Raw genomic sequence first — 27,812 nt, 5'->3', positions numbered from 1 at the left:
GTACTTCTACACATTCGCACAGTTTCATCCCTTACAAGTATCCCCATATCATTAGGTTGTCATTTGACTCTTTCATAATCTCTTTAGTGATCACCATGTGGTCCAGGCCAAGATGTGTCAGGCTGGTAAGCATTTTGTTGACTCTGCTTGATTCTGCTTGGACGATGAGTTATTTTGACTGCCCACAACTTTTCTCTGGCTTTGTTGGTTGCTGTTTTTAGCACAGATGTTGATTATAAAAAGCTCTTCCAACACTGGAATCAAGGTCTTTGTGGAGTATGTATGGAATAGAACAGAATGGAAGTTTACTGTCTCATAACACCTAATATTCAAGTCATTGGCTAAATGTACAGGAGACTTGCCAAAACACAAAAACTGGGTCTGCTAGTTTTCTTATAATATAATTAATATAATGTACTGTACTGGATTTGTAATTAATATGCAACTAATATTTTTCCTAAAAAGTAACAAACGTTTAAAAATTAACAGTCCTAAGTACTTGCTCTCACCTGCTCAAATTTTCACATTGTCCTCCATGAATTCTTCTACTGATTAGTAACATTACTGCACTAGTTTCTCATATAAGGTTTTTTTCAGTGTTTCTAAATTTATACTGAGCAATTCTCTTCCTTTCAATATGTTATACATTTTCATATCCATACAGTGTGAAGTTTGAGCATAAAGTTTTAAATGGTGGGTGGGCAGCATAAAATTATTTTGATTTCTGGTGTTGTAATCATGTTGAAAATGATTTGCTACAAGTAAATCTGGATTACTGTGTACAAAGACGATCAGCTCATAGATGTACAGTGAGGGAACACTTAATATACTTAGATTTTTTGCATAGATGACACAATTCCCTTCACCCTGCATTGGGCATATTTTTAGTGATGGTGATGAATATCTGACACATATAGTTTGAGATCCTAAATTCCAATTCCATACCTTATTACAGACTTTTAAGTGGCTGTGATATACTACTTTTATTATGTCCATAATGGTAGCACTGTACAATATCCTCATAGCACATGCTATGCTATTTAATTTATTTGCAAGGTACTGTATCTGTGAGCCTCCAGATGGATTTTTATCCAGTTGCATTCCTGGGAATTTCAATCAGCTAGCTTTCTGAAAATCCTGGTTTTTGTAATTGATTTGATCATCATTTAATTTTGCTTGTTTTGTTTTTAACTGCATTAACTGAGTCTTTTAATGTTTAATTTTAACCCATTTAAATCAAACAAAGTTTCTGATTTTTCTGAAGAATTAGATCATTATTGTTACTTTCAATGATTACAGATGTGTTATCTGCAAATAAAACTGAGGGACACTCAATATTAAGTGGCAGATCATTTATGTAAAACAGAACCAGAATGGGAGGTAAGACAGAACCTTGGGGTATTCCTTGTGAAATGGTTATCCATTTTGAAGTATATATTCCTGTCTCTGAGTGGTTCACACTATCAAAGGCCTTTCATAGGTCACAAGAAATTCCAGTGCCATGCAGTAAGTTGTTTAGATAGGAGCTAATTTTATCTACAAAATGGTTTACAGCAGATACTGTAGTTTTGCCTTTTTGAAATCCATACTGAATTTTTGAGATTATTTTAAATTTTTTTATGAAATTTTGAATTTGTATTGTGACTACATTTTCAAATATTTTTAATGATGGAATACAAGAGATTGCACAGTAGTTTCCCATATGTTCCTTCATGCCTACATACGTAAGTGTTTCTGGAAAATAATAATCTTGAAGACATTGGTTAACTATTGTAGAGTGTAGTTGTGCAGTTATTTTAGAGACTGTTTTTAACACTTTTGCTAGTATCTCATCCCATCCTGCTGATATTTTATTTTTAGTGACAGTATCACATTTTCTATATCTTTTATAGTAGTTTTGCTGAATGTACTGAAAAGTTCACCTTCAAATTGCTCAGTGTTAAAGAAATTGATCTTTTCTGGGTAATTTTCTAAATTGATGTTTGATTTGTTTATATTTATAAAGAATTTATTAAATAATTCTGAAATTTGAGCAGAATTTAAAATAGTTTTCACCACTATCTGGATTTCAGAAATATCATGGCATCTAGCTGTGGCACTTGTTTCAGCTTTGATCAATGATCTTCACAACTTTTTTAAAAGTATTTTTGTAATCTTTTACATAGGTAACAAAATCAGTATTTTTGTTATGTTTTAGTCCCATACTTAGCCATCTTTTTCTTGCAATAGAAATTTTTATTCCTTCAGTAATCCATTTCACTTTAATTTTGTTCAGATGTTACTCATTTTCTTTGTGATATATAATACACAGACATCAATCAGTGTCTTCAAGCTAAGGATTGGTTAAACTGTGCTCAGATCTCAGTCTACAACTCTTTTTGAAGTTTGGATTGTAATCACTCAAAAAATTAATTCCCAAAAATATATATTGAATCTCCTACTAATACTGGAATCCTGATTGCTACTGTTTTTGTTAGTTTTTGTCCTTGTGTAATAATGTACCACCATTAGTCGTTACAGTTGTTAGAAGTTTTCCTATTTTTGTATTTGGACAGACTTCAGTTTTGAAAATTATTGTCCTTACAGTTGTTAATTCAATTCTTTAAATCTCAAAAGGAATTCAGTGGAGCATTGGTCACTACACACCAGACTACATTTCTAGAGAGATATGACAACTATATTCCACAGACAAACCGGTAGAAAGCTTCCATTTCAAAGGCTGTAAATACTGAATTTTCTAACATTTAGTTACTATATTCTGTAAGATAGAAAATCAACAACAACATCTATTTTGTGGTTTCTTTGTTGAGGTCCTGAAAAGCCACATTTGGTTTATTTTGATCTATTGGTAATATAAATGAAAAAAGAAACGTTTAACATCCTAAATGCTGAAACTTACCATCTCTTGCATATCCCTCAGCACATCCACATGTTTCTACACGCACCAACTGCAGTTCCACAGACTTGATAGGTACTTCACAGTGTTCCACTACAAGCTGCAAGCAGTAATAATCATATAATGTACTGAAGCATATCTGTACTTCAAGTACATGCATTACACATAATACATTATTACAAAACAAGGAAAACAATTATTTGCATACAAAATAATGGAGAGGATGCATACAAAACAACATCAGCTTAAGAAATTTGTTATTTTTCAGCCTAATGGAGAAGAATCTGATGCTAATAATAGTAATAATAATAATAATAATAATAATAATAATAATAATAATAATAATAACAGGAGAAAAAATTGAAAAATACATCCAACTGGCTGAGGAAGTCAAAGACATGTGGCATCAGGATGAAGTTGACATCATACCAATTATACTATCAACTACAGGAGTCATACCATACAATATCCACCAGTACATCAATGCAATACAGCTACATCGAAACATATATATACAACTACAGAAATCCGTAATTATTGATACATGTTCAATTACCCGAAAGTTCCTAAATGCAATATAACACATACCGTACAGTTAATAGGAAGTGACGCTTGATCAAGGTCCGCGTCACTTTCCATTCTCAACCAGACTTAACGTCTGAGAAAGTAAAGAAATAATAATAATAATAATAATAATAATAATTATTATTATTATTATTATTATTATTATTATTATTATTATTATTATTTCTTTCCTTTCTCAGACGTTATGTCTGGTTAAAAATGGAAAGTGATGCGGACCTTGATCAAGCGTGACTTCCTTTTAACTGTACAGTATATGTTACATTGCATTTAGGAACTGTCAGGTAATTGAACATGTATCAATAATTACAGATTTCTGTAGTTGTATATATACATTTGGGTGTAGCTGTATTGTGTTGATGTACTGGTGGATATTGTGTGGTATGACTCCTGTAGTTGATAGTATAATTGGTATCATGTCACCTTTATCCTGATGCCACATGTCCTTGACTTCCTCAGCCAATTGAATGTATTTTTCAATTTTTTCTCCTGTTATCTTCTGTATATTTGTTGTATTGGGTATGGATATTTCGATTAGTTGTGTTAATTTCTTCTTTTTATTGGTGAGTATGATGTCAGGTTTGTTATGTGGTGTTGTTTTATCTGTTATAATGGTTCTGTTCAGTATAATTTGTATTCATCATTCTCCAGTACATTTTGTGGTGCATACTTGTATGTGGGAACGTGTTGTTTTATTAATTTATGTTGTATGGCAAGTTGTTGATGTATTATTTTTGCTACATTGTCATGACTTCTGGTGTATTCTGTATTTGCTAGTATTGTACATCCGCTTGTGATGTGATCTACTGTTTCTATTTGTTCTTTGCAAAGTCTGCATTTATCTGTTGTGGTATTGGGATGTTTAATACTATGCTGTAATATCTGGTGTTTATTGTTTGATCCTGTATTGCAATCATGAATCCTTCCGTCTCACTGTATATATTGCCTTTTCTTAGCCATGTGTTGGATGCGTCTTGATCGATGTGTGGCTGTGTTAGATGATACGGGTGCTTGCCATGTAGTGTTTTCTTTTTCCAATTTACTTTCTTCATATGTGTTGATGTTATGTGATCTAAAGGGTTGTAGAAGTGGTTATGAAACTGCAGTGGTGTAGCCGATGTATTTATACGAGTGATTGCTTTCTGTATTTTGCTAGTTTCTGCTCGTTCTATAAAGAATTTTCTTAAATTGTCTACTTGTCCATAATGTAGGTTTTTTATGTTGATAAATCCCCTTCCTCCTTCCTTTCTGCTTAATGTGAATCTTTCTGTTGCTGAATGTATGTGATGTATTCTATATTTGTTGCATTGTGATCGTGTAAGTGTATTGAGTGCTTCTAGGTCTGTGTTACTCCATTTCACTACTCCAAATGAGTAGGTCAATATTGGTATAGCATAAGTATTTATAGCTTTTGTCTTGTTTCTTGCTGTCAATTCTGTTTTCAGTATTTTTGTTAGTCTTTGTCTATATTTTTCTTTTAGTTCTTCTTTAATATTTGTATTATCTATTCCTATTTTTTGTCTGTATCCTAGATATTTATAGGCATCTGTTTTTTCCATCGCTTCTATGCAGTCGCTGTGGTTATCCAATATGTAATCTTCTTGTTTAGTGTGTTTTCCCTTGACTATGCTGTTTTTCTTACATTTGTCTGTTCCAAAAGCCATATTTATATCATTGCTGAATACTTCTCTTATCTTTAGTAATTAGTTGAGTTGCTGATTTGTTGCTGCCAGTAGTTTTAGATCATCCATGTATAGCAAATGTGTTATTTTGTGTGGGTATGTTCCAGTAATAATTTGTATTATTTAGCATGTTGGATAGTGGGTTCAGAGCAAGGCAGAACCAGAAAGGACTTAATGAGTCTCCTTGGTATATTCCACACTTAATCTGTATTGGCTGTGATGTGATATTATTTGAATTTGTTTGGATATTAAGTGTGGTTTTCCAATTTTTCATTACTATGTCTAGGAACTGTATTAATTTAAGATCTACTTTGTATATTTCCAATATCTGTAGTAACTATGAGTGGGGTACACTATCAAAAGCTTTTTGGTAATCAATGTATGCGTAGTGCAGCGACCTTTGTTTAGATTTAGCTTGATATGTCACCTCTGTATCTATTATCAGTTGCTCTTTACATCCTCGTGCTCCTTTGCAGCAGCATTTTTGTTCATCATTTATAATTTTTTTCTGTGTTGTATGTGTCATTAATTTCTGTGTAATGACTGAAGTTAATATTTTGTATATTGTTGGTAGGCATGTTATGGGGCGATATTTTGCTGGGTTTGCTGTGTCTGCTTGATCTTAAGGTTTCAGATAAGTTATTCCTTGTGTAAGTGTATCAGGGACTGTGTATGGGTCTGCAATGAACTGTTAAATAATTTAGTTAGATGTGAATGTGTTGAGATGAACTTCTTTAGCCAGAAATTTGCTATTTTATCTTTTCTAGGGGCTTTCCAATTGTGCGTAGAATTAATTGCTCGGGTCACTTCATGTTGCAAAATTATCACTTCAGGCATTTGTGGTATCATCTTGTATGTGTCTGTTTCTGCTTGTATCCACCGTGCATGTCTGTTATGTTGTACCGGGTTTGACAATATGTTGCTCGAGAAGTGTTCCATGCCTGTTATGTTTGGTGGATTGTCTATTTTAATGTGTGTGTTATCTATTGTCTGGTAAAATTTCTTTTGGTTTGTGTTGAATGTTTGATTTTGTATCCTTCTATTTTCACTTTTTTTTTGTATCTTCTAAGTCGTTTGGCCAATGCTTGTAATTTCTACTTCTTTTCATCTAATTGCTCTATCGCTTCTTGTTGTAAGATTTTACCTAACCTTTTTCGTTTTTTGTCTGATATTTCATTTCTTATAAATTGTGTTAGCTGTCTGATGTCTTTTCTTAGTTTTTCTATTCTGATATGTAGCTTGTGTTGCCATGCTGGTTCTGTGGGTTTCTTCTGTGTGTTGGTTGGTTCTGATCTCTGCCTAGTGTGTATATTTAGTGTAGTGAGTGCTCCTATATAAACCAGTAGTTGTAACTCTTCCATAGTTGTATTTTCATTTATTTTGTTGTGTATGATTATGTTGATAGTTGTTATTGTTGTTTTGACTTGTGGGTTATTTGGTGGTCTATGCAAGAATGGTCTAATGTCTGTATTTGTGTCTTTGTATTATATATACGTAAGCTGAAATTTTTCTTCTATACCTAACATGTGTGTCACTTCGTGTTCTATTTGTGCTTGTTCTGGTGGCTGTCTTAAGATTTCGTTTTCTTCTGATTGTTTAATCGATGCCTGTTGTTCTTTGTTTGTTTGCTCAGGGATGTTTGAGTCCATTACTGTATTTTCTTTTTCTTCTGATTGCACATTATTTTGTTCCAGTATTTGTTGTAATTGTTGTTTGACGTTTTCTAATTCTGACTGGGGTATCCTGTTATTTTTGATTATTACACGGATCTGATCAGCTACTCATCGTTCTGTTAAAAAGTTTAATTCTGGGTATCTGGTAATAAATGTTGTGTATACTTGTGATCTGTATCCAGTTGTGTTGGTTTCTAATTTGTTGCTTGGTACTAACAGAACATGAGGTGTTAGTTAATTTCATCTGACCATCTCATCCTCTGTCTTTGTTTTCCTTCTAGAGTGGTTGCAGGAAGCATATCCTGCAAAACACCTCTATTTGGATTCAAATCATTTTCCGTGTGGCTAGCAGTGTCGTTACCATTGTGGACGGGCATAGGGTTCAAGCGTCGTCCCCGACCATGACAGCACTTGTCCGAGGCTTCATTAGTCCTCTCCTGAATCAACTAATCACACTAAAAGGGGAGTTAGCCCTATTAGTGGTTTGTTCTTTTCGTCGCCTTTTACGACTGGCAGAACATACATTATTATTATTATTATTATTATTATTATTATTATTACTGTGTGACCTACAGGAAACAAATGTTTTTAGATTAGCCAGCATTTCACTGTCAGTGGTGGAAGGAGATTGTGCATATATCATTCACTTCAGGGCTTTCCGCCATTTCAGTAGCAATAGAACAATGGATGATTGAGCATCGTGTGTTCATTTATAGCATTTTTCTCTTAAATGCTGAGCCTGTAATCGCAACACTGCAAATATTTCATTGTCATTTTAATTGAATAGCTCTAAGTTGTAATACAATCCCACAATAAGAATAACAGGAATTATTTAAAAGAAGCCACCAGGTCCTGATAAAAAGAACAGTATCTTAAAACATCACTGTTGTGAGAGAAGCAATCATCAAGAGTCTGAGAGGGTCCAGACATTAATATATGCATACCATCTACGGATGAGCAGTGGATCTGTGATAAAAATGTCATGTCTCGATTCAAAATTATATCCAAATAAAATGCTTGTTGTTCAGCAGAACAAAGATTGAGTCTTTTTGCAATGAGAAGACTTCAATGTGTGTATGCAAGTGCTCTTTGAAGATCATTCAAATGCAATAGTGTTTTTGAGCAACGTGGCAAATCTTCACTTAAATGGGCCAGTTAACAGGCACAGTTATCACTTTTGGACCTCTGGACACACTGTGTGGTGCACCATAGCTGCTGTTGGTGTCATCATATCTTTTTTTTTTTTTTTTTGAGGGCCATGGTGTAATAGTGACAGCTGCCAAAATTGTGGAGACAAGAGATTAATATCAGAAACTTTTATTTTAAACAGAACAGTGCAACATCACACACTGCAAATGCATCCATGGCAGTTGTGAGGAACATTTTCCCTGTAAGCCTCATTTCTCATTTCAGTTACATGTTGCAGCCTTGATGATCATCATCAGACTCGCCTGCTTGTGACTTCATCTAGTGGGGGTATCTGAAAGAAACAGATTAGAAGTAATGACCTTCACAAGGGACAATTGCTGCTACTGCAGACACCACCACCTGAAACAGAAGTCAGCACTCCTAGCTTTTGAAATAAAGGTTCCTCCTTCAGGAAAAGAAAGGAACTAATTAGGGAATATTGGAAGAAAGGAGGTGGCAGGCCACTCAGGCTCTAGTCAGAGAACAGGAAAGGCATCAAAAAGAGTAAGTGGTCGACTATAGTATATGTTAGCAACCACTGTGACAGCTTCAATTCAGTGATGAGAGAAGGGACTGCATGTAAGTAAAGATGAATTCTAAAACTGGACAAGTAGAACTCATGGTCTGAGGGTTCCGTGCAAACTTGATTATGTGTATAGATAATAATGATTACGATAACAACAATAACAATAATAATAATAATAATAATAATAATATTAGTAGTAGTATTGTGTGGCTCAATGGCCTTTGGGGACTTGCAGGGTACCTACAGTTTAATGAGGAATCCAAACCCCATGTTGCTTCTGGCAACTCCTCTCACTGTTGAGAGGAGAAGGCAAGGTTAAAATGAAAACTGAAAAATCCGTAGCCTTACTGAGATTCAATCACTCGACCTCTTGGTTTCCCAGAATGCACTTTAGTGCTAAACCACCAGGACGCCATGTATGTAGCTAGTTCATCTATATGTTTTGATGTGGGAGTTCACGAGTATCAATATCATGACATATATGGCCTATCAAAATACGTGACATGTATGGCCATATATTTTGACAGCATTACTTAAAAGTGTACATTATTTACACCACTAAAGGACCATAGACATTGGTATTTTACATAATTTCAACTAGATACTTCTACCCGTTCTTGGAAAAAAGGGGTCTTACCAGACATACAATAAATAAAACAATAAAAAATATTATATGATATAATTACAAATTATGGTTTTCATATTTTTTCATTTACTTGTACTGTGAAATCTTGGTTCTTGTCAAATTTTATGATTCTAAGTCAGTGGGAAGTACCCTACAGGTTTTGATGAGCGAGTTTGTGAGTATCGAAGCATGTGAAATAAATGGCCAAAATCTTTTGACTGCACTGACTCAGAAGCTTAAATTTTTCACACTGCCAAGGGACTGTAGACCTTAGTGAATGACACAATTTTCAACTTGATACTCTTCCCGTTCCTGAGAAAAAGGGATCTAACAGTAGGACAGACAGACAGGCACGCACGCAGACAGGCAGACAACAAGGTGATCGTATAAGGGTTCCATTTTTTCAATTGAGGTACAGAATCCTAAAAAGGGAGAGAAAATGCAAAGTGAAGCAATTTATGTAATAAATGAATAGGAAGTAGGGGGAAAGGAAAAGTGGGGGAGGGAGAAAGATGAGTTGCACAGAAGGGGGAAAGGGATAAATAAGTAAATAACAAAGGTAAATAAGTTATATCAGACACCATACTGGAAAGAAAGGAGGATAAAAGGAGGCAATGATGAATGAAGTTTCTCTTCCTATTCTAATCCATCTCTAGTTCTCACTCTGTCCCATTAGTTATTCCTGAACTTCGGCTGTCATATTAATAAATGCATTATTTTTGAATGTTTAATCTGGCACATCTTCGCCTTTGCTAGATTCTTCTTCATTCCTACCCTACATATTGTTTATTAGATATTACTTCACCTGTTTATTAATGCCTTCCCCCTATCTCAACATATGTGATGAAGCCTCTTCTTCCTCTCAACTCCCCACCCCTCCCCGCAGTTTAACTTGTGTCCAATTTCTCTCAATTCCTTAACTGTGCAGTTACTTTCACTTTCCATTTTCTCTCACTCATCTAATCTATCATTAGCTTGTACTCTGTCTCTTGTATCACCTGTTTCATTCTTCACTTTTGCCTGCTTAGCCGAAGAATATGAGGTCCCCATTTACAACTTCCCTTACCTATTCCTCTTTCCTAGTTACATTTCTGAAAATTAGAAGAGCTGCCTTGCATTTCGAGTGATGTGTTGGCAGCGCAGGGAATTATGATGAGCTAAGTAGTGTTGGCACTTCTTTCTCTTATGATTTTAAGTTTGCTTAAATGAATTTTCCTTTTAGTGTAATTAATAAACTGTTTCTTCACACCACTTATGGACTTAGAAAAAAAAACTTTTGTAGTACCAAGGAAAATAGCAACTTGCTTAGTATAGAAGGCAGGGAAGGAATTCTCTTATCAAGGAAGTATGTTTACACAGCTTTCACCCACAAGAAATATTTATATGGAGTTGAAGACATAGTACCTGAGAACATGGGAAGGAAAACATGGATTGTGGCAAATCCAGACAATAATGAAGTAGAAATACAAGCAACTAACTTTAAAATTTAAGTAGACAGATAAGTTATGACATGAGAGGTACTTTAAAAATAGACAACGGAGGAAAATTCTTAGAGAAGAAGGTTTAAGTTAATGGGTCATGCGCAACAGCAACCAGAAAAGTTAACTGGCACTGGAATGACAAGCAAAGGTGGACATTTAGGAGCTGAGAAAGATTAGTACCTGGATAATGAATTATAGAGGATTTTGATGCAGCAGATGCACAGAGATTAAAGTATTGACTGAATATAATAAGTGAGAGAGAACTCTCTTTATTTCTTCCCAATCTATTCTTCCCTACTCTCCTCAGAAGGAACTATTAGGTCGAAATGCTAGGATAGTGCCACTGTTTGGTCGCTAAATTAAACCACATCACTGGTAATAATGAGCGTATGGCATTGGTGGCCGGGAGACCCCTCGCGGGGCGGTTCGGCCGCTGCTCCACAAGTTCTTTAATGCCACTATGGCAACTTGCGAGTGAATCAGGATGAAATGATGATGAAAGACACACAACACCCAGTCATCTCGAGGCAGAGAAAATCTCTGACCCCACCGGGAATCGAACCCGGGATCCTGTGTGCGGGAAGCGAGAACGTTACCGCAAGATCACGAGCAGCGGGCACATCACTGGTGAAAGCTGCCCTTCCTGGAGCTGGCCCAGAGCACCAGAATCTTATCGTCCACAGACAAAAGTGCATACTGTAAATGTTACCAGAAGAGTCTGGCCGTGGCAGCCAGAGATGGTGGTCATGTGTGTGTGAATTCTGTTTGCATGAGAGAGAGAGAGAGAGAGAGAGAGAGAGAGAGAGAGAGAGAGAGAGAGTTGTCTAATTAGGAAGAATGCCTTTTGGCCAAAAGCTTACTTAATTGACAGTCTTTTTGTTGTGCCTATCTGTAACTCGACACCTCTGCTATATTACGAGTAGCAATACAACGTTTTCATAATATTGTCATTACTGGAGGACCAGGAATTTAGAAGGACTGTACAATAGTTTGAATCCATTCAGATTGCAATGAATGATGACATACATTAGAGAATCACTTTTCATTTACAATTAAGTTAACATTCACAAAAAATATACAGCCTCACATTTAGTGTACAAGGTGTGTGGGTCACAAGCTATGACAGCCAACTGACAGTCTCCATTCACTACTGTTCTCTTCCTTGCAGAGGCACATGTACCATTAGGTGCCCCAGAATGGATGGCCTTTTGGCCATTCTCCATCAAGCACAAATAATTCCAGTGTGAGCAGCACTCTGCAGCGACTAGATCAAATGTAGCAAAGCAACGGCTGTAATTTCTATATGTGCATATCAGCAGTACTGATGATATTTCTGCTTAATAATTCAAGCGAGTACATTTGGCCACAAGAGGGTTGAGTGGACTCCATTCTAGATCTGCCACAACAAAAATGTCTGAAGTCACTGTGAACTGAATCTAGTATATTCACATTGTAGCCACCTAAGTTAACCATTAGATCACGGATTGGAAGTAGTTCAGTTTATTGGCACTGCCAATGAAGTAATGTAGCAGGGCATTAGCAGACCATGATAACAATATGACTTCTAAGTGCATTTCATACTTAACTGAATCTTTTAAGTAACTTATTTGGAAGTCTGTTGCTTCAATATTGAAGAGAGTTTGCCAAGCAAAACCAAAGTCAAAAGGAAAAAGTGAGAAAATCTGCCACAGCTACAAAATCAAACAATGGAAAATCCAGCATGGAATGTAACAGTATTCCGAGAAGTAAAGTTGCTACTCACCATATAGTCTAGCGGAGATTTGAGTCGCAGATAGACACAACAAAAAGACTTCACAATTATAGCTTCCGGCCGTTAAGGCCTTCGTCAACAATAGGCATACATATGTACCACACGTCCCCCCCCCCCCCATACACAGAAACATAACTCACACACACAACAGCAGTTTCAGGCAACTGAAACCACACAGCGAGCAGCAACACCAGTGCATGATGGGAGTGGTCATTGGGTGGGGGTAAGGAGGAGTATGGAGCAGGGAGGGCGAGGGATTGTATGGTGGGGATGGTGGAAAGCGAAGTACGGCAGGTTAGACTGAGGGCAGGGGAGAGGTGAGGGGTGCGGGGAGTAGCGGAAAAGGAGAGAAATAAAAAGACTGGATGTGGTGGTGGAATGACGGCTGTGTAGTGCTGGAATGGGAACAAGGAAAGGGCTGGATGGGTGAGGACAGTGACTAGTGAAGGTTGAGGCCAGGAGGGTTACGGGAGCATAGGATGTATTGCAGGGAAAGTTCCCACCTGCACAATTCAGAAAAGCTGGTGTCGGTGGGAAGGATTCAAATAGCACAGGCTGTGACGCAGTCATTGAAATTAAGGATTTCATGTTTGGCAGTGTGTTCAGCAACAGGGTGGTCCACTTGTTTCGTGGCCACAGTTTGTCGGTGGCCAATCATGCAGATAGACAGGTTGCTGGTTGTCATGCCTACATAAAATGCAGCACAGTGGTTGCAGCTTAGCTTGTAAATCACATGACTGGTTTCACAGATAGCTCTGCCTTTGATGGGATAGGTGATGTTAGTGACTGGACTGGAGCAGGTGGTGGTGGGAGGACATATGGGGCAGGTCTTGCATCCAGGTCTATTACAGGGGTATGATCCATGAGGTAAGGGATTTGGAGCAGGGGTTGTGTAAGGATGGACGAGTATATTGTGTAGGCTCAGTGGACAGCAGAATACCACTGTAGGAGGGGTGGGATGGATAGTGGGCAGGACATATCTCATTTCAGGGCATGACGGGAGGTAATTGAAACCTTGGCAGAGAATGTAATTCAGTTGCTCCAGTCCTGGATGGTACTGAGTTACGAGGGGAATGCTCCTCTGTGGCCGGATGGTAGGACTTCGGGAGGCAGTGGGAGACTGGAAAGATAAGGCATGGGAGATATGTTTTTGTACGAGGTTGGGAGGATAATTACAGTCAGTGAAGGCTTTAGTGAGACCCTCAGTATATTTTGAGAGGGACAGATCATCACTGCAGATGCGATGACCATAGGTGGTTGGCTGTACAGAAGGGACTTCTTGGTATGGAACAGGTGGCAGCTGTTGAAGTAGAGGTATTCCTGGTGGTTAGTAGGTTTGATATGGATGGAGGTACTGATGTAGCCATTTTTGAGGTGGAGGTCAACAAAAGGACTATCAGTGACCTGTAAAAAGCTGAAATTACTTCACACAAACTGGAAAGTTCCAGATAAGCCTGCTCATTTTATTGAATATTATACAGCCCATAAAAAGATTCACAGTAAAACTAACAGCTGCAGAAAACTGTATCATTGAAATGCTATTGCACAAGCTTCTAACAAAGTTAAGAGCACAAGAAATATAATAAACAGAGGAAAGATAGCAAACGGAGGAAAGATAGCAAACGGAGGAAAGATAGCAAACGGAGGAAAGATAGCAAACGGAGGAAAGATAGCAAACGGAGGAAAGATAGCAAACGGAGGAAAGATAGCAAACGGAGGAAAGATAGCAAACGGAGGAAAGATAGCAAACGGAGGAAAGATAGCAAACGGAGGAAAGATAGCAAACGGAGGAAAGATAGCAAACGGAGGAAAGATAGCAAACGGAGGAAAGATAGCAAACGGAGGAAAGATAGCAAACGGAGGAAAGATAGCAAACGGAGGAAAGATAGCAAACGGAGGAAAGATAGCAAACGGAGGAAAGATAGCAAACGGAGGAAAGATAGCAAACGGAGGAAAGATAGCAAACGGAGGAAAGATAGCAAACGGAGGAAAGATAGCAAACGGAGGAAAGATAGCAAACGGAGGAAAGATAGCAAACGGAGGAAAGATAGCAAACGGAGGAAAGATAGCAAACGGAGGAAAGATAGCAAACGGAGGAAAGATAGCAAACGGAGGAAAGATAGCAAACGGAGGAAAGATAGCAAACGGAGGAAAGATAGCAAACGGAGGAAAGATAGCAAACGGAGGAAAGATAGCAAACGGAGGAAAGATAGCAAACGGAGGAAAGATAGCAAACGGAGGAAAGATAGCAAACGGAGGAAAGATAGCAAACGGAGGAAAGATAGCAAACGGAGGAAAGATAGCAAACGGAGGAAAGATAGCAAACGGAGGAAAGATAGCAAACGGAGGAAAGATAGCAAACGGAGGAAAGATAGCAAACGGAGGAAAGATAGCAAACGGAGGAAAGATAGCAAACGGAGGAAAGATAGCAAACGGAGGAAAGATAGCAAACGGAGGAAAGATAGCAAACGGAGGAAAGATAGCAAACGGAGGAAAGATAGCAAACGGAGGAAAGATAGCAAACGGAGGAAAGATAGCAAACGGAGGAAAGATAGCAAACGGAGGAAAGATAGCAAACGGAGGAAAGATAGCAAACGGAGGAAAGATAGCAAACGGAGGAAAGATAGCAAACGGAGGAAAGATAGCAAACGGAGGAAAGATAGCAAACGGAGGAAAGATAGCAAACGGAGGAAAGATAGCAAACGGAGGAAAGATAGCAAACAGAGGAAAGATAGCAAACAGAGGAAAGATAGCAAACAGAGGAAAGATAGCAAACAGAGGAAAGATAGTAAACAGAGGAAAGTCATCAGAAAATCACCATAAGAGTTTAAACCTAAAAATCAATAATATTTTACTAGCATCTGCCAAAAATTTGTCCAAGGTAACAACAGTGGTTCTCTGCAAGTCCAATTACTACTTTATTTATTAATGGTGTCATTCCATTTACTGTGTGGAACTGTATATACTGTGTTTTTTCAAAGTTTAATGAGAGCCCATTTGCAGAGAACCACTTAATGATTTTCTGAAAAAACATCGTTTACAATTTCACCAGTTAATTCTTGTCTGTTGGGTGTGATAGCTATACTTGTATCATCGGTAAAAAGTACCAGCTTTGCATCTTCATGAATATAGAATGGCAAGTCATTAATATATATTAATAACAGCAGAGGACCCAAGACCAAACCTTGTGGCACCCCATTCTTGGTTGTTCCCCAGTTTTTTGCATATTATGTGAACTGCTTATTTCAACTTTCTGCACTCCTCCAATTAGGTATGATTTAAACCATTTGAGCACTGTCCCATTCACACCACAGTACTTGAACTTATCTAGAAGTATTCCATAATTTACACCATCAAAAGCCTTTGATAGATCACAAAAAATCCCAACGGCTGACTTCTGGTTACTCAGAGCATTTAATATTTCATTAGTGAAAGTATATATATATATATATATATATATATATATATATATATATATATATATATATATATATATATATATATATATATATATATATAGCATTTTCTGTTGAAAAACCCTTTTGGAAACGAAACTGACATTTTGTTAAAACTTTACTTTTACAAAGCTGTGAAGCTACTCTACAATACATTACTTTTTCTAGAATTTTGGATAAGGCAGTCAGAAGAGAGATTGGGAGGTAGTTGACATCAGACATATCCCCTTTTATATGCAGTGGTTTAACAATGGCACACTTCATTCTATCTGGGAAAATACCCTGCTTCAGACAGCTGTTACATATGTGGCTAAGAATCCCACTTATTTCTTTGGAACAAGCTTTTATTATCCTGCTGGAAATGCCATCAATTCCATGTGAGCTTTTATTCTTGAGAGAGTTTATTATCTTCCTAATTTCAGAGGGAGAGGTGGGTGGAATTTCAATTGTATCAAATGGTGTGTGTAAGGCCTCTTCCATTAACTGCCTTGCTTCTTCTAATGAACATTTAGATCCTATTTTCTTTATCAAGTTTCCATTCGCTTTGATCTGTACTCTTGGTTGCCCTGTCTCCCTTGTAACAATATTCCAAATTGTTTTGATTTTGTTATCAGAGGTATTAATCTCAGACATGATGCACATGCTTCTAGACTTTAATAACCTTTCTTAATGTAACACAGTAGCTTTTATAATATTTGGCTGTTTCTGGGTCATTACTCTTTCTTTTTGTTAGATACAAAATGGTTCAAATGGCTCTGAGCACTATGGGACTCAACTGCTGAGGTCATTAGTCCCCTAGAACTTAGAACTAGTTAAACCTAACTAACCTAAAGACATCACAAACATCCATGCCCGAGGCAGGATTCGAACCTGCGACCGTAGCGGTCTTGCGGTTCCAGACTGCAGCGCCTTTAACCGCACGGCCACTTCGGCCGGCTGTTAGATACAGTTCCCTTTTGTGGTTACAAGATATTATTATTCCTTTAGTAAGCCAATGTTTATTGCATGGTTTCTTATAATTAGATTTAACTACTTTCTTGGGGAAACAGTTTTCAAAATCTCTTACAAGTGTATCATGGAATAAATTATATTTTAAATTAGCATTGGGTTCCTTGTACACCTCATCCCAGTCTAACTGCTGAAGATTTTTTGTGAAATTTCTAATTGTTGAGTCATTAATTACTAAAGTAAGTGTAATGGTATCTCGAAACCTCTTATCTATCTGATTAATTGCAGCATTACAGAAAAAGTATTGACCTGTTCTAAAAATGAGTGTAGTGAAACTAGTGTACAAAAAAGGAAGTGAGGAAAATGTATCTAGATACAGATCAATACCATTAATTTCCAGTACAATACTTGAGAGAATTAGCCTGTCATAGCGTACTGCCTTCTTCACAAAATGAAAACTGCTTATAGATTCTCAGCATGGCTTTAGTGAAGAATCATGCATAACTCTAACCGAGCATATTGTCTGTTGTACCACAGGGTGCAGATTGCAAGTATATTTTTAGACCTGACAAGGGCTTCTGACTTGGTAACCTGCAGGTTACTTCAAAACTGCTGAAGCCACATACCTGCTGAATCATAAGCAATGCACTGAAGTGACTTACCGATTGGATAACAAGATTGTAAACTTTCAACCACCAGTGACACAGTAATGTGATGTGTACCACGGAGCTCAATATGTGGTTGCTTTCTCTGCCTCATATACACTAACTGATCAAAAGTATCCAGACACCTATACCTATCAGTGCACATTAACATAGGGTGTGTCTACCCTGTGTCTGTGAGACAGCTCAACTTCTGCTGGGAACACTTTCAGTGAATTGTGTGAATGTATGTGGGGAATTGCAGCCAATTCTTTCTCAAGAGTTGAAGCCTGAGAAAGTTGTGATGTTGGATGTGGGGATCTGTAGTGAAAATGACATTCTTAATGGCCAGTCAAATGAAACCCAAACACCTGCTACAACAGGACCATGGAATAGTTCCACTTAAAAGTAATCACCACATGTGTTAAATATGTATCCCATTGGGAGACGAATTGATCTTTCTGTTTCATAGAACATGGTTGGCTGCTGAGACATCCCCAACTGCACCCACTTCTGCACTTATTCACTGATTGAAAATGACTTCCACGCATGCCTTTCTTCAGGTTGCCAAAAATGGGGAAAGCACATGTTGAAACATAACAGCTGTACAGAGAACGATGAAGCATTCCCAAACAAATTGCTGAGGCACAGCCTTTGTTTGAGTGGCAGTATGGGAGCTGGCATTATTGTGCAACAGGATGATTCCATGTAACAGCATTCCAACAGCCCAAGGGCAAAGGCAAAGCCAACAGTGGAAACATCCCACATCTCCCCTATCAAAGAAATCTAAAGCTACTCACACACATTCCGGTAAAGTCATGATGACGTTTTCGACTGCAGAGGGCCTCTGCTGTCAAGTCCTTCGAGCACAGAACCACAATCAATGCACAGCACTCTGAAGACACTTTGCAGAAACTGCAACACTGCATATAGTCAAACCGCATGGGAATGTTGTTGCACGAAATCATCTCATTTCACGATAACACCTACCCCCACACTACCATTTGGACGAATGCTACACTTCAGCAATTTGGTTGGGAAACACTGCAACATCCTCTGTTCAGCCCGGATCTTTCACCATACAATTTTCACATCTTTGGCAACCTGAAGAAAGATGTGTATGAATGTTGGTTTCAGTCGGACGAGAAAGTGCAAGAATGGATGCAGTTGGGGATCTGTCAGCAGCTGACCACATTCTATGAAACAGAAACTGGTTATTTCATCTGTTGTGGCGAGTTTCGGTTTTCATTTGACTGCCCCTCATAACTCATCGCAAAGGTGTTCCACTGGATTCATGTGAATGCTATGGGCAGGCCAGTCCATTTCAAGAATGTTATTTTCCACAAACCATTGCCTCACAAATGCTGCTTCATAATGTAGTAGTGATACAAACAATCATCAATTCCAGACTGTTTCTCTGCTGTAGACAGTGAAAAATGCTGTAAATGTGTTCATATCATAGTGCATTTAGCATTTTGTTAAGTAGAATACGGAGACCATACACTACCCTTAAAAATGTCCCATATTATAACAGGACCTCCTCTATAATTAAATAGTGACGTAATACACAATGGCAGGTAACGTTCTCCACCCATTGTCCAAACTCGAACCCTTCCATCATCGGGCTGCTATAGAGCGGAGCGCAACTCATCACTCCAAATCATTCATTTACAATTATCCTAATCCAGTGGCATTGCTCTTTACAGCAACTCAAGCCTCACTTAGCATTGGCTACAGAAACGTGTGGCTTATGAGGAGCTGTTCGACCACTGTACTCCAGTCTTTTTAAGTCCCTACACACAATCATTGTGCTAACTGGACTGCACTTTTGCTGATTTCATGCAATGTTTTACAGTTACCCTCCACAATGCTCGACAGTCCCTATTCATCAGTACATGAGGTCTGCTTGGCCTTGGTTTTGCTGTGGATTTTCCTCTGTGTTTCAACTTCACAATCACATCTACTTTGGAAGGGCTGAAGTGTCCCTGATGAGTATACTCAGTTGACAGCCAGCGACTAGTCAATCTTTGAAGTCTCTGAGCTCTCCTGGCCAATCTGTTTTCCTGTTACTGTTTATCTATGGACAACACAATACTTCCTGCCACATTTTACACTAGCAGGTCAGTGACTCATGATGTCCAGTTTTCAATTCTGTATTATACAGGAGTGTCCAGATAGCTTTAATCAGATAATATTTACTACATCTAAATCTATACTCCACAAGCCACCTTGCCACATATTGCGGAGGGTACTTTGTGTCCACTGTCACTCACCAACCCCCCCCCCCCTGCCGCTCTCCTTTTCTGTTCCAGCAGTGAATAGTTCATGGGTAGAATGATTACCAATAAGCCTCTCTGTGGGCTTGAATATCTCTGATTTTATCTTTCTAGTCTTTTCACAAGATATACAAAAGAGGAAACAACATATTTCCAGACTCTTCTAGGAGCATATGCTCTCAGCACTTTAACACAAAACTACACTGTGATGCAGAATGCCACTCCTGCAGCATCTGTCACTGGTTGATCATTTCTGTGACGCTATTGTGCTTACTAAATGAACTCTCTGGATCATATATATTTCCTTTATCAATTCTATCTGGTCTGGATTCCATACTGATGAGCAATATTCAAGTATTGATTGAACAAGGGTTTTGTAAGCTACCTCCTTTGTTGATGGATTACATTGCCTGAGGATTCTTCCACTGAATCTCAGTCTGCCATCAGCCTTCCCAGCGATTAGATATATCTGGTTGTTGCACTTTAAATTTCTCTGTACACATACACCTACATATTTTATGGAAGTAACTGCTTCCAAAGGTTGTTCTACAATCACATAATCACACAATAACAACACTGCACAACTCATTAAGTCTCATACAACAGTGATGCAGGTAACACCTCAGTTATGTTCTATGGTTGAGAGTAAGGACATATAATCCTTTGCTAGTAGTGGAGTAAGCAAATTAACTAAATACTATAACAATCACAGCTTCAAGATAAATATCACCACATCTCAGTTATGGACAATTAAAATAGGCAGTTCTCATCACACCAATGTGAATAATGTATGTAACATCTTGGCAACAGAAACTGACAGCTGTAAATTTGTGGGTGTGTATGATAATGAATATCTGTGGTGGATAAACCCCATTAATTCTGTTATGCAGAACAGTCAGTAGTGGCTTACATCTCCTTAGCCAGCTTGTAAAGATAATGCCCAGCCAAACATTAGAAATTTTATACTACGAAACAATTTACTTCTGTCTTAACTAAGGGATTGAGTTATGGGTCTATGTAGCTGATGTTCACTTAACGAGAGTATGACAGGAGAGAGTAATAAGTCTCATACACAGCAACAACTCATCAATAGTAGAGGCACAAAAACTTGCTAGCTTTCTGACTTCTGACGAGAGAGAGAGAGAGAGAGAGAGAGAGAGAGAGAGAGAGAGAGAGAGAGAGAGAGAGAGAGAGCAGTTGCACAGGATAGAAAAGCAACATACAGTCACTGGCACCAGTGAGTTCATGCACCACATAATGACATTTACATCAAGAACAGGATAGGGAGTGGGTGACACAAAAGAGGAAGTGGAGACTGCAAAAAAGAGCATTCGGGTGCAGTTCTAGTAAACTTAGAATCCTGGAGCAGACTGGTGGAAGTGGGTATGGGGTAGGTGGCTGATGGAGGTTGATGCCAGGAGGATCACAGGGACATAGGATGTGTTTGTGTGTTTCAAGGACAACTCCCATCTACTTAGAAAACCTAGTGTTGATGGGAGGGGGATGGGGTGGGTGGGGGGAGTGAAGAATCCAGATGCCACGGGTTGTGAAGCAGCCAATGTAATCAAGCATATTATGCTCAGCACATGTTCTACCAGCAGGTTGTAAACACTCGGCTCTTGACTAATGTTCGGTGATGACCATTCATTTGGCTGGACAGCTGGCTGGTAGTCGTACCCAGATAGAACGCTATGCAGAAATTGCAGAAGAGTTGATATATGACATGGCTGCTTTCACAGGTGGCCTGCCTCTAAGTCTGCATCTGAATTGGAGCAGGATGTGCTGGCTGAGATACGACCCATATGGCAAATTGCTGGGAGTGAGTGTGGCATAGAGATGGACCAAGGTATTGTGCAGGTACCATGGCCAGTGGAATAGCATTTGAGGGGTTGACAGAAGCGTCCAATCCCACGCGTCGGCTTTGACCCATGACGTAAGGGTGTTGTCGTGTGTGACGTCATGACGGCGCGGAGTTTGGTTTGAGTGTGGCTGTCTCCAGTTCTGTTTTATCTTATTTTATTTACTTTTCTGATCTGTTCGTTCTATCTCGTGAGATTTTTTTTTTTTAATTTATAAACACTTATTACTTATTTTAATTATCTGTTTCCTCCAATTTCTGTTTTAGTTTATTATATTTATCTTTCTGATCTGTTCGTTCTATCCCGTGAGATTTTTTTTTTTAAAAAAAGACAAAAAACACTAATCAGCTACTGAAGCATCTTTATCTTCTATGGGTTGCAGGGGTTACGACCCCTGGGGAGGTGGGTGGGTATTCATGCATGGCTGTCTTCACTTACACGTTGTAGCTACGCAAGGCGTCTAAATTTGTTTATATTTAGTTTGCCACCCACCCAAAACACCCCATTTCCCGCGCTTGTCCCGTTAGTGTCATTAGGCTTCTTGTAGAAAGTGTGTGTGTTTGTTTTTGTTTCCGCCATATTTGTGACATTATGGGTCAAAGCAGACGGGCGGGATCGGACACTTCCGTATTTTCCATTTGAGATATGCTGGGAAGTGTTGTGGGTAGAATGATTCTCATTTCCAGGCACAAGAACCTGTACCTCTACCCTGCCCCAGGAGCCTAACTTCACTCATTCTCTTGCCCTACCTCCTCTCCCTCTATTCAGTCACCCCCTCTCTATCCACACCTCGATGTTATAGTCAGTGTGTGCTGTACAAACTCACAGGTGTCGATGCCCATGTGTCAGATTCCTATCCCAGTAAATGCTTCCTCTCCCTCACTTATTCATATCCTATAAATTATTTACATTTTGCCATAACTTCCCATTATCATTCTTTTACCTGCAATAAGCAATGCAGAATCATGTCATGAAGAGTTTGTGCAGCACAAATACTTTAATCTTTATACACATTTAAATTAATTATATTTTTATAGGTCAATAAACTGAATTCACCAATTACAGTGGGTACATGATTACAACACCACAAAAATAAAAATCTTTCAGAACAGGACTAAATTAAAAACAATGGAATGAAGTCCATACATCAATGATTTGTCTTGGTTTGACAAACTACTAAACTACCAAAGAACATGCAAGGGGAAAGATTTTAACAAAAAATAAAAACTTTTCTGATAGAAAAATATTTGTACTCATTCAAGAAATTTTAAGAAGCTGTTTACGAAACAAACCAGTGGCATATTACTGTAAAGTAATAAGTGTGTAAAATACATACAAAATACAACCACTGTTTTATGTAACATATTATGTAACCATGTGTAATTGTTGTAACACTTATTTTTTACATCTGCAACAGACGCCATTTAGATAATATGAAGAAAATGTAAATAATTAAATGTTGCAGAACTCATCACAATGCTGAGAAATTAGTCTGGATGGTTTGGAGACAAGTGGGAAGACAGTTCATGTATCCCAAGTCTGGAAAGTCTTAACGTGTCAAGAGTTGCAGTAAATTATTTTCTCTATAAATAAAAAATAAAATAAAAAAGAAGAGAGAGGAAGATTAAGGGATCCAGGAGGAATACTCAAAATGATTCATCAGTTTCCACAAGTTATGTATTATTAATGGCTTCTGTGATGTCACCTTTTGGCAAGCATATTCAGTTTTGTTGTCAATTGGTGAGGCCAACAAATGTGAAAGCAAAAAATCATGGTTGTGGTGACAAGCTAATTTGCAGCTTCACCCGATGTCTAGGTTTGGTTGGAAGGTAATGGTTTGGTTGAGAGTTGGTGAAACCAGCGAATGTGTGCGTGTGTGGTAGGGGGGGAACCCTATTTGTGATGACAGACTGGTCTGGAGATTAGACTGTTTATAGCATTTGTCACATATTTCCTATGTCACTGGTCGAAGTTAATGACATGTATCAAATACTGATAACAGTGTCATTAGAGTCAGACTCATTGTCCAGGACAAGTTTCACACATGCTCAAGAATGAACTCATTAAATTATTTCAATTGTAACTATTTACATAAGAAATGCCTGCTTGCCTCTGCCAAGCCAATGATGGTAGTAAATGAAAGACAGCAGAAACAAGTACTAAAAATGGCAAAAAAAAAAAAAACCACACACATTTCTTTCGCATTACTTACTTACTTATCTGGCAGCACAGTGACTGATATGACACTGTATATATACAGGACTACCAAAGTAAACACCTTAAATCTGTCTTCTTCTTTCATATGCAAGAATTACCTCTCCAGTGAATGGTTTTGTGATGCAACACATGGTGGAGTCAAGATGTCCTGATACCAGAAACCTTGGAATTCGACCTTTGTCTTTAATATTTTGTAGAGACTCAGGAGTGATAGTGAATTTCACAGGATGAGGCACAGCTTTTTCAGAAGAATTTGGCTGTAAATAATAAAAAGACTGTTACAATGAAGGAAACATTACATAAATGCTATCAATTTTCTACAGATATATACATAAAATATATTAATGCACATTAACAAAGCTCTTACACGATTTGCTGAAGTTAATTACCACAAACAGAAAGGCAGAGTGCATATATAAAAACATTATTATTAGTAGTAGCTGCATACAAAGTACAGTGCATTTTTGGAAAATATTTTTATACCCATAGGTTACTTGTGTGTGTGCTTTGAGGTGAGACAAAATGTATGCAAGAAACTATATCTACTTTTTAAAAAAATCTTCTAGAACAGCATATTTTATAAATGTTCACTTTTGTCACAAAAAGGAAAAGAGATAGTACCTTATACTCCACAATAAATTCAGCAACCTTGATGAGATCTTTGGCTAGAAAGTTTCTCTTAATTTCACATCTCAGAAGGTACTGAATATTCACAAAAACACCATGGTATGTCTCATAAAGTGTCCTGTTGCCTTTAGGAACCAAAGGAAATTCAAATGGGATTTCAGTCTTCCCAGCAGGAATCTTTCCTGTTGGAGAAACGTCTAGGACACATGAGACTAGCTGTATAGGCTGAAATGCAATACCAACAAATAAAGTATAATAATACAACATAAACACAGATGAGGAAATGGATTCCTGTGACAAAGAACTGGAGAGATATGTTAAAGAGGATAGGTTAGTTAGTGGCATGCAGTACATTTGTGGAAAGAAATGAGAACTTGTTACAGACAATATATTTGTGTGTTACGACTTGTCTTGTCATCAGTTCACAGTCAAAGTTGTGCAGTGGATCACCTTGCCTTTTATGAACAACATATTTACTTAAATATGTATTAAAATACTTGTAGGAAGGTTCTGCATTATCTAATATAGGTTCTCTACAGTAACCTTGCAGTTCTTGTTTCTATAATGAAAAGTAAAATATGTCAAAGTGTGCTAATTATGCTGCTAATGTATCATTAGGCAGCACAACAAATCAATATGCTACCACACTATTTATTTTGTATTCACACTCATTGGCATCATTATGATTAACCCACAACCAAATTATCGCAGCCCAACCTAGATCTTCAGCCTAGCTACAGATCAGTTACCACACGCAAGATTAAGGAGGGGGGAGGGGGGAGGCACTCCGCTATCATGCTTTAACCCCATCCAATTGTTAATATTTCGCTGGAGTCCTCATTTTAACTCTTCAGTAGCTGAATCACGTCATGTAAGCTACTTGCCCCAAGTGTATTTCACATTTATTTCCAAAAAGCATTAGTGGTCTGAAAATAAATTAATAATAAAAATTGTTGGGTGCCTGTAATAAAGCAGCTGGTGTCCACAGTAAAATATTTTGAACGAAAACAATTACAATTTATGTTCAAATGTTTATGAATTCCTAAGGAATCAAACTGTTGAGGTCATCAGTCCCTAGACTTACACACTACTTACACTAACTTATGCTAAGAACAACACACACACCCATGACCGAGGGAGGACTCAAACGTCTGGTGGGAGGGGCTGCACAATCCCTGACGTAGCGCCTCAAACCGCACGGACACTCCGCACGGAAATTAGAATTTATAAAATCTTACACATTACATCTTTAAAATCAGGCCATTAAATTTCGTATTGCTGCCCTATCTTTATCTTCAAAAAACATTATTGACCAGTCACTCTATAAACAGTCAAACTGCTAACCTAAAATGTGGAGTGGTGTCCAGACAATAAGCACAATCCGAAAAAGCATACCACACTCGACTTTCTATCAGCACAAATAAAAGTAAGATTCCCTTTATATTAGTAGTTGCAGCATGCAAAACTCATTCCATAAAAATGTGGTACACAGAAATGAAACATAGTCATTGGCAAAATAAATCTGTTGATCGGCTATACAGTGAGGGAAAAAATGCAGAGGGCAACATCCGGGTTAGTTTGAGATACCAGAAATCTGGGAAAAAAAAGAAAAAAAAATGCAGAATATGTATAAATGTGTCAACTGAACCTACCGATACTGGAACTCCGGTACATTCAATAAAATAATAATGATGTGGCGTATGGAGTCATACATGCACGTAAATAGCGAACACAACACTGACATTGTTCTTTTGCGTCTCTCTATTAGTTCTTGCATTGTAGGTTGTTGTGCCAGACTAGTCTGTATGATATCACGAGATCTACTTTTGGTTGGAAGGTATCAATTTCATTGCGAGTTGGCAAAGTCAACGATTGTGAATACGAAATCTTAGATGTGGCGACGTACTTATCTGTCGCGTAAACTATAGTTTGGCTTAATTTAAAAGTTGGTAGCTTGGTTGCTATACTATATAGAACGCTTCTTTTAATCAGTGAAATTAATTCTCTGGGCCTCTTTATAAATTCCGCAGAAATACGCCCTTCAATTAAACTAAACAGTTGTTTCGAACTGCACCACCCAATGGTCAACATCTACAGCTGATCGAACCATCTTCAATACAACTATATACGCTTCTGCCTAAATACCTTAACGGAATTATAAAATGCTTCAAATATTCCAACATTCTTGGCGCTGAGTTGCAGGTTGACAGTTCCTTCCATCGCCAGAGTGATTCCATCATGCTTGATGTCAGACGTTGACTGAATGAAAATAACGCCGGTAATTTTCTCCTATGGAAAAACGGAGATAAATACAGAAACGAATCGTTTGGGTTGCGGACAACATAAACACAAAGAAGTTCAGAACTACAACATACTCCTTCGTGATAAACTTTATTTGCTTTTTTCAATTTGATATCTAGATTTGTTGACATTTTCCTACATAACCTCTCAGGCAACTTCACACTATTGACAGACTAGGCATTACCAAAGTCCACGGGCACAGACATAACACACACTTGCCCAATTAAGGGAGTCTCTCGCGCCTGGCTACGTTCCAGTTTGGGGCCGGAAAGTGGCATCACGAGCCTAGGTCTGCTGTACACGCCTGGCTGAAATGACAAATGAACTGCTGACGCGGAACTATGCTGAGTGGCATATGATTGTACATTCGTAGCTATAAAATTTGAGCACTTTGTCTGATTTTGATGTCTCAGTTATCCATATGCACTAAACAAATTAGCGAATGTACTAAAGTGACTGATGGCTACTGAGGGGGCAAATATAGTGCTAATTACAATACACTTGTGCTTAAGAACTTTCGTCTGATAGAAGGAAACCGTGTGTTAGATACACTGGTAATCATTTGATTTAATGTACGTGGTCAAGTTAATCGTCACTGTACATTAATGAGATATGCATTACTGTGTTGAAGTTTATCGTAAAATTAATAGAAAACCTCACCATACGCTACTGGCACATTTGGGATTACATTAAATACATTTATACAGATATTTTAATTGTAAATATTACGCTAAGTCCAGAAATTACTTTAATGTTGTATAGTTATTTGTCTAAACCAAGTAAAACAACTCTCGACATTTCTCTGTTACCGATGGCTGTAAGACACTTAATCCTCGTATTTTTCTTGTTGTCTGTGTCACCGGTATAGGTTCACTGACATCTTCATCCCAGTGAAGTCAAAACTATTAAAATTTATTCAAACTAAAAGTGAAATCAAGATTGCTGTCATATATTGGGTAATGCCTGTGTACATCACATCTTTGTGACAATCACTCACGCAACTTTTGTTTCCTTTCAGAATAAGACATTTTTCTTACTGAGCAATGGTAATGCAATGTTAATGT

At 37.9% G+C, this 27,812-nt stretch overlaps 1 protein-coding gene across 2 annotated transcripts in view; it reads right to left on the bottom strand.

Moving 5' to 3' along the window:
• Positions 1-26,982, bottom strand: part of LOC126260892 (vacuolar protein sorting-associated protein 26C) — a 32,138-nt gene extending 5,156 nt beyond the window's left edge. Inside the window, exons 1-5 of one of the 2 annotated variants that reach the window (XM_049958339.1) lie at positions 26,823-26,978; positions 26,593-26,736; positions 24,442-24,672; positions 23,919-24,077; positions 2,900-2,996 (exon numbers count right to left, since the gene is read on the bottom strand). In XM_049958339.1, the coding sequence (XP_049814296.1) occupies positions 2,900-2,996; positions 23,919-24,077; positions 24,442-24,672; positions 26,593-26,736; positions 26,823-26,879 (688 nt within the window). In that variant the 5' untranslated portion in view covers positions 26,880-26,978. Of the gene's footprint in view, positions 1-2,899; positions 2,997-23,918; positions 24,078-24,441; positions 24,673-26,592; positions 26,737-26,822 lie in introns of both variants that reach the window. The other variant, XM_049958340.1, reaches the window with a different exon arrangement.
• Between the last annotated feature and the right edge of the window lie 830 nt (positions 26,983-27,812).

This window comes from Schistocerca nitens, chromosome 5, assembly GCF_023898315.1.
Source record: "Schistocerca nitens isolate TAMUIC-IGC-003100 chromosome 5, iqSchNite1.1, whole genome shotgun sequence".
Taxonomy (NCBI): domain Eukaryota; kingdom Metazoa; phylum Arthropoda; class Insecta; order Orthoptera; family Acrididae; genus Schistocerca; species Schistocerca nitens.
Note: the sequence above shows the minus strand (reverse complement) of the source record. Positions and strands in the feature narration are given on the sequence as shown.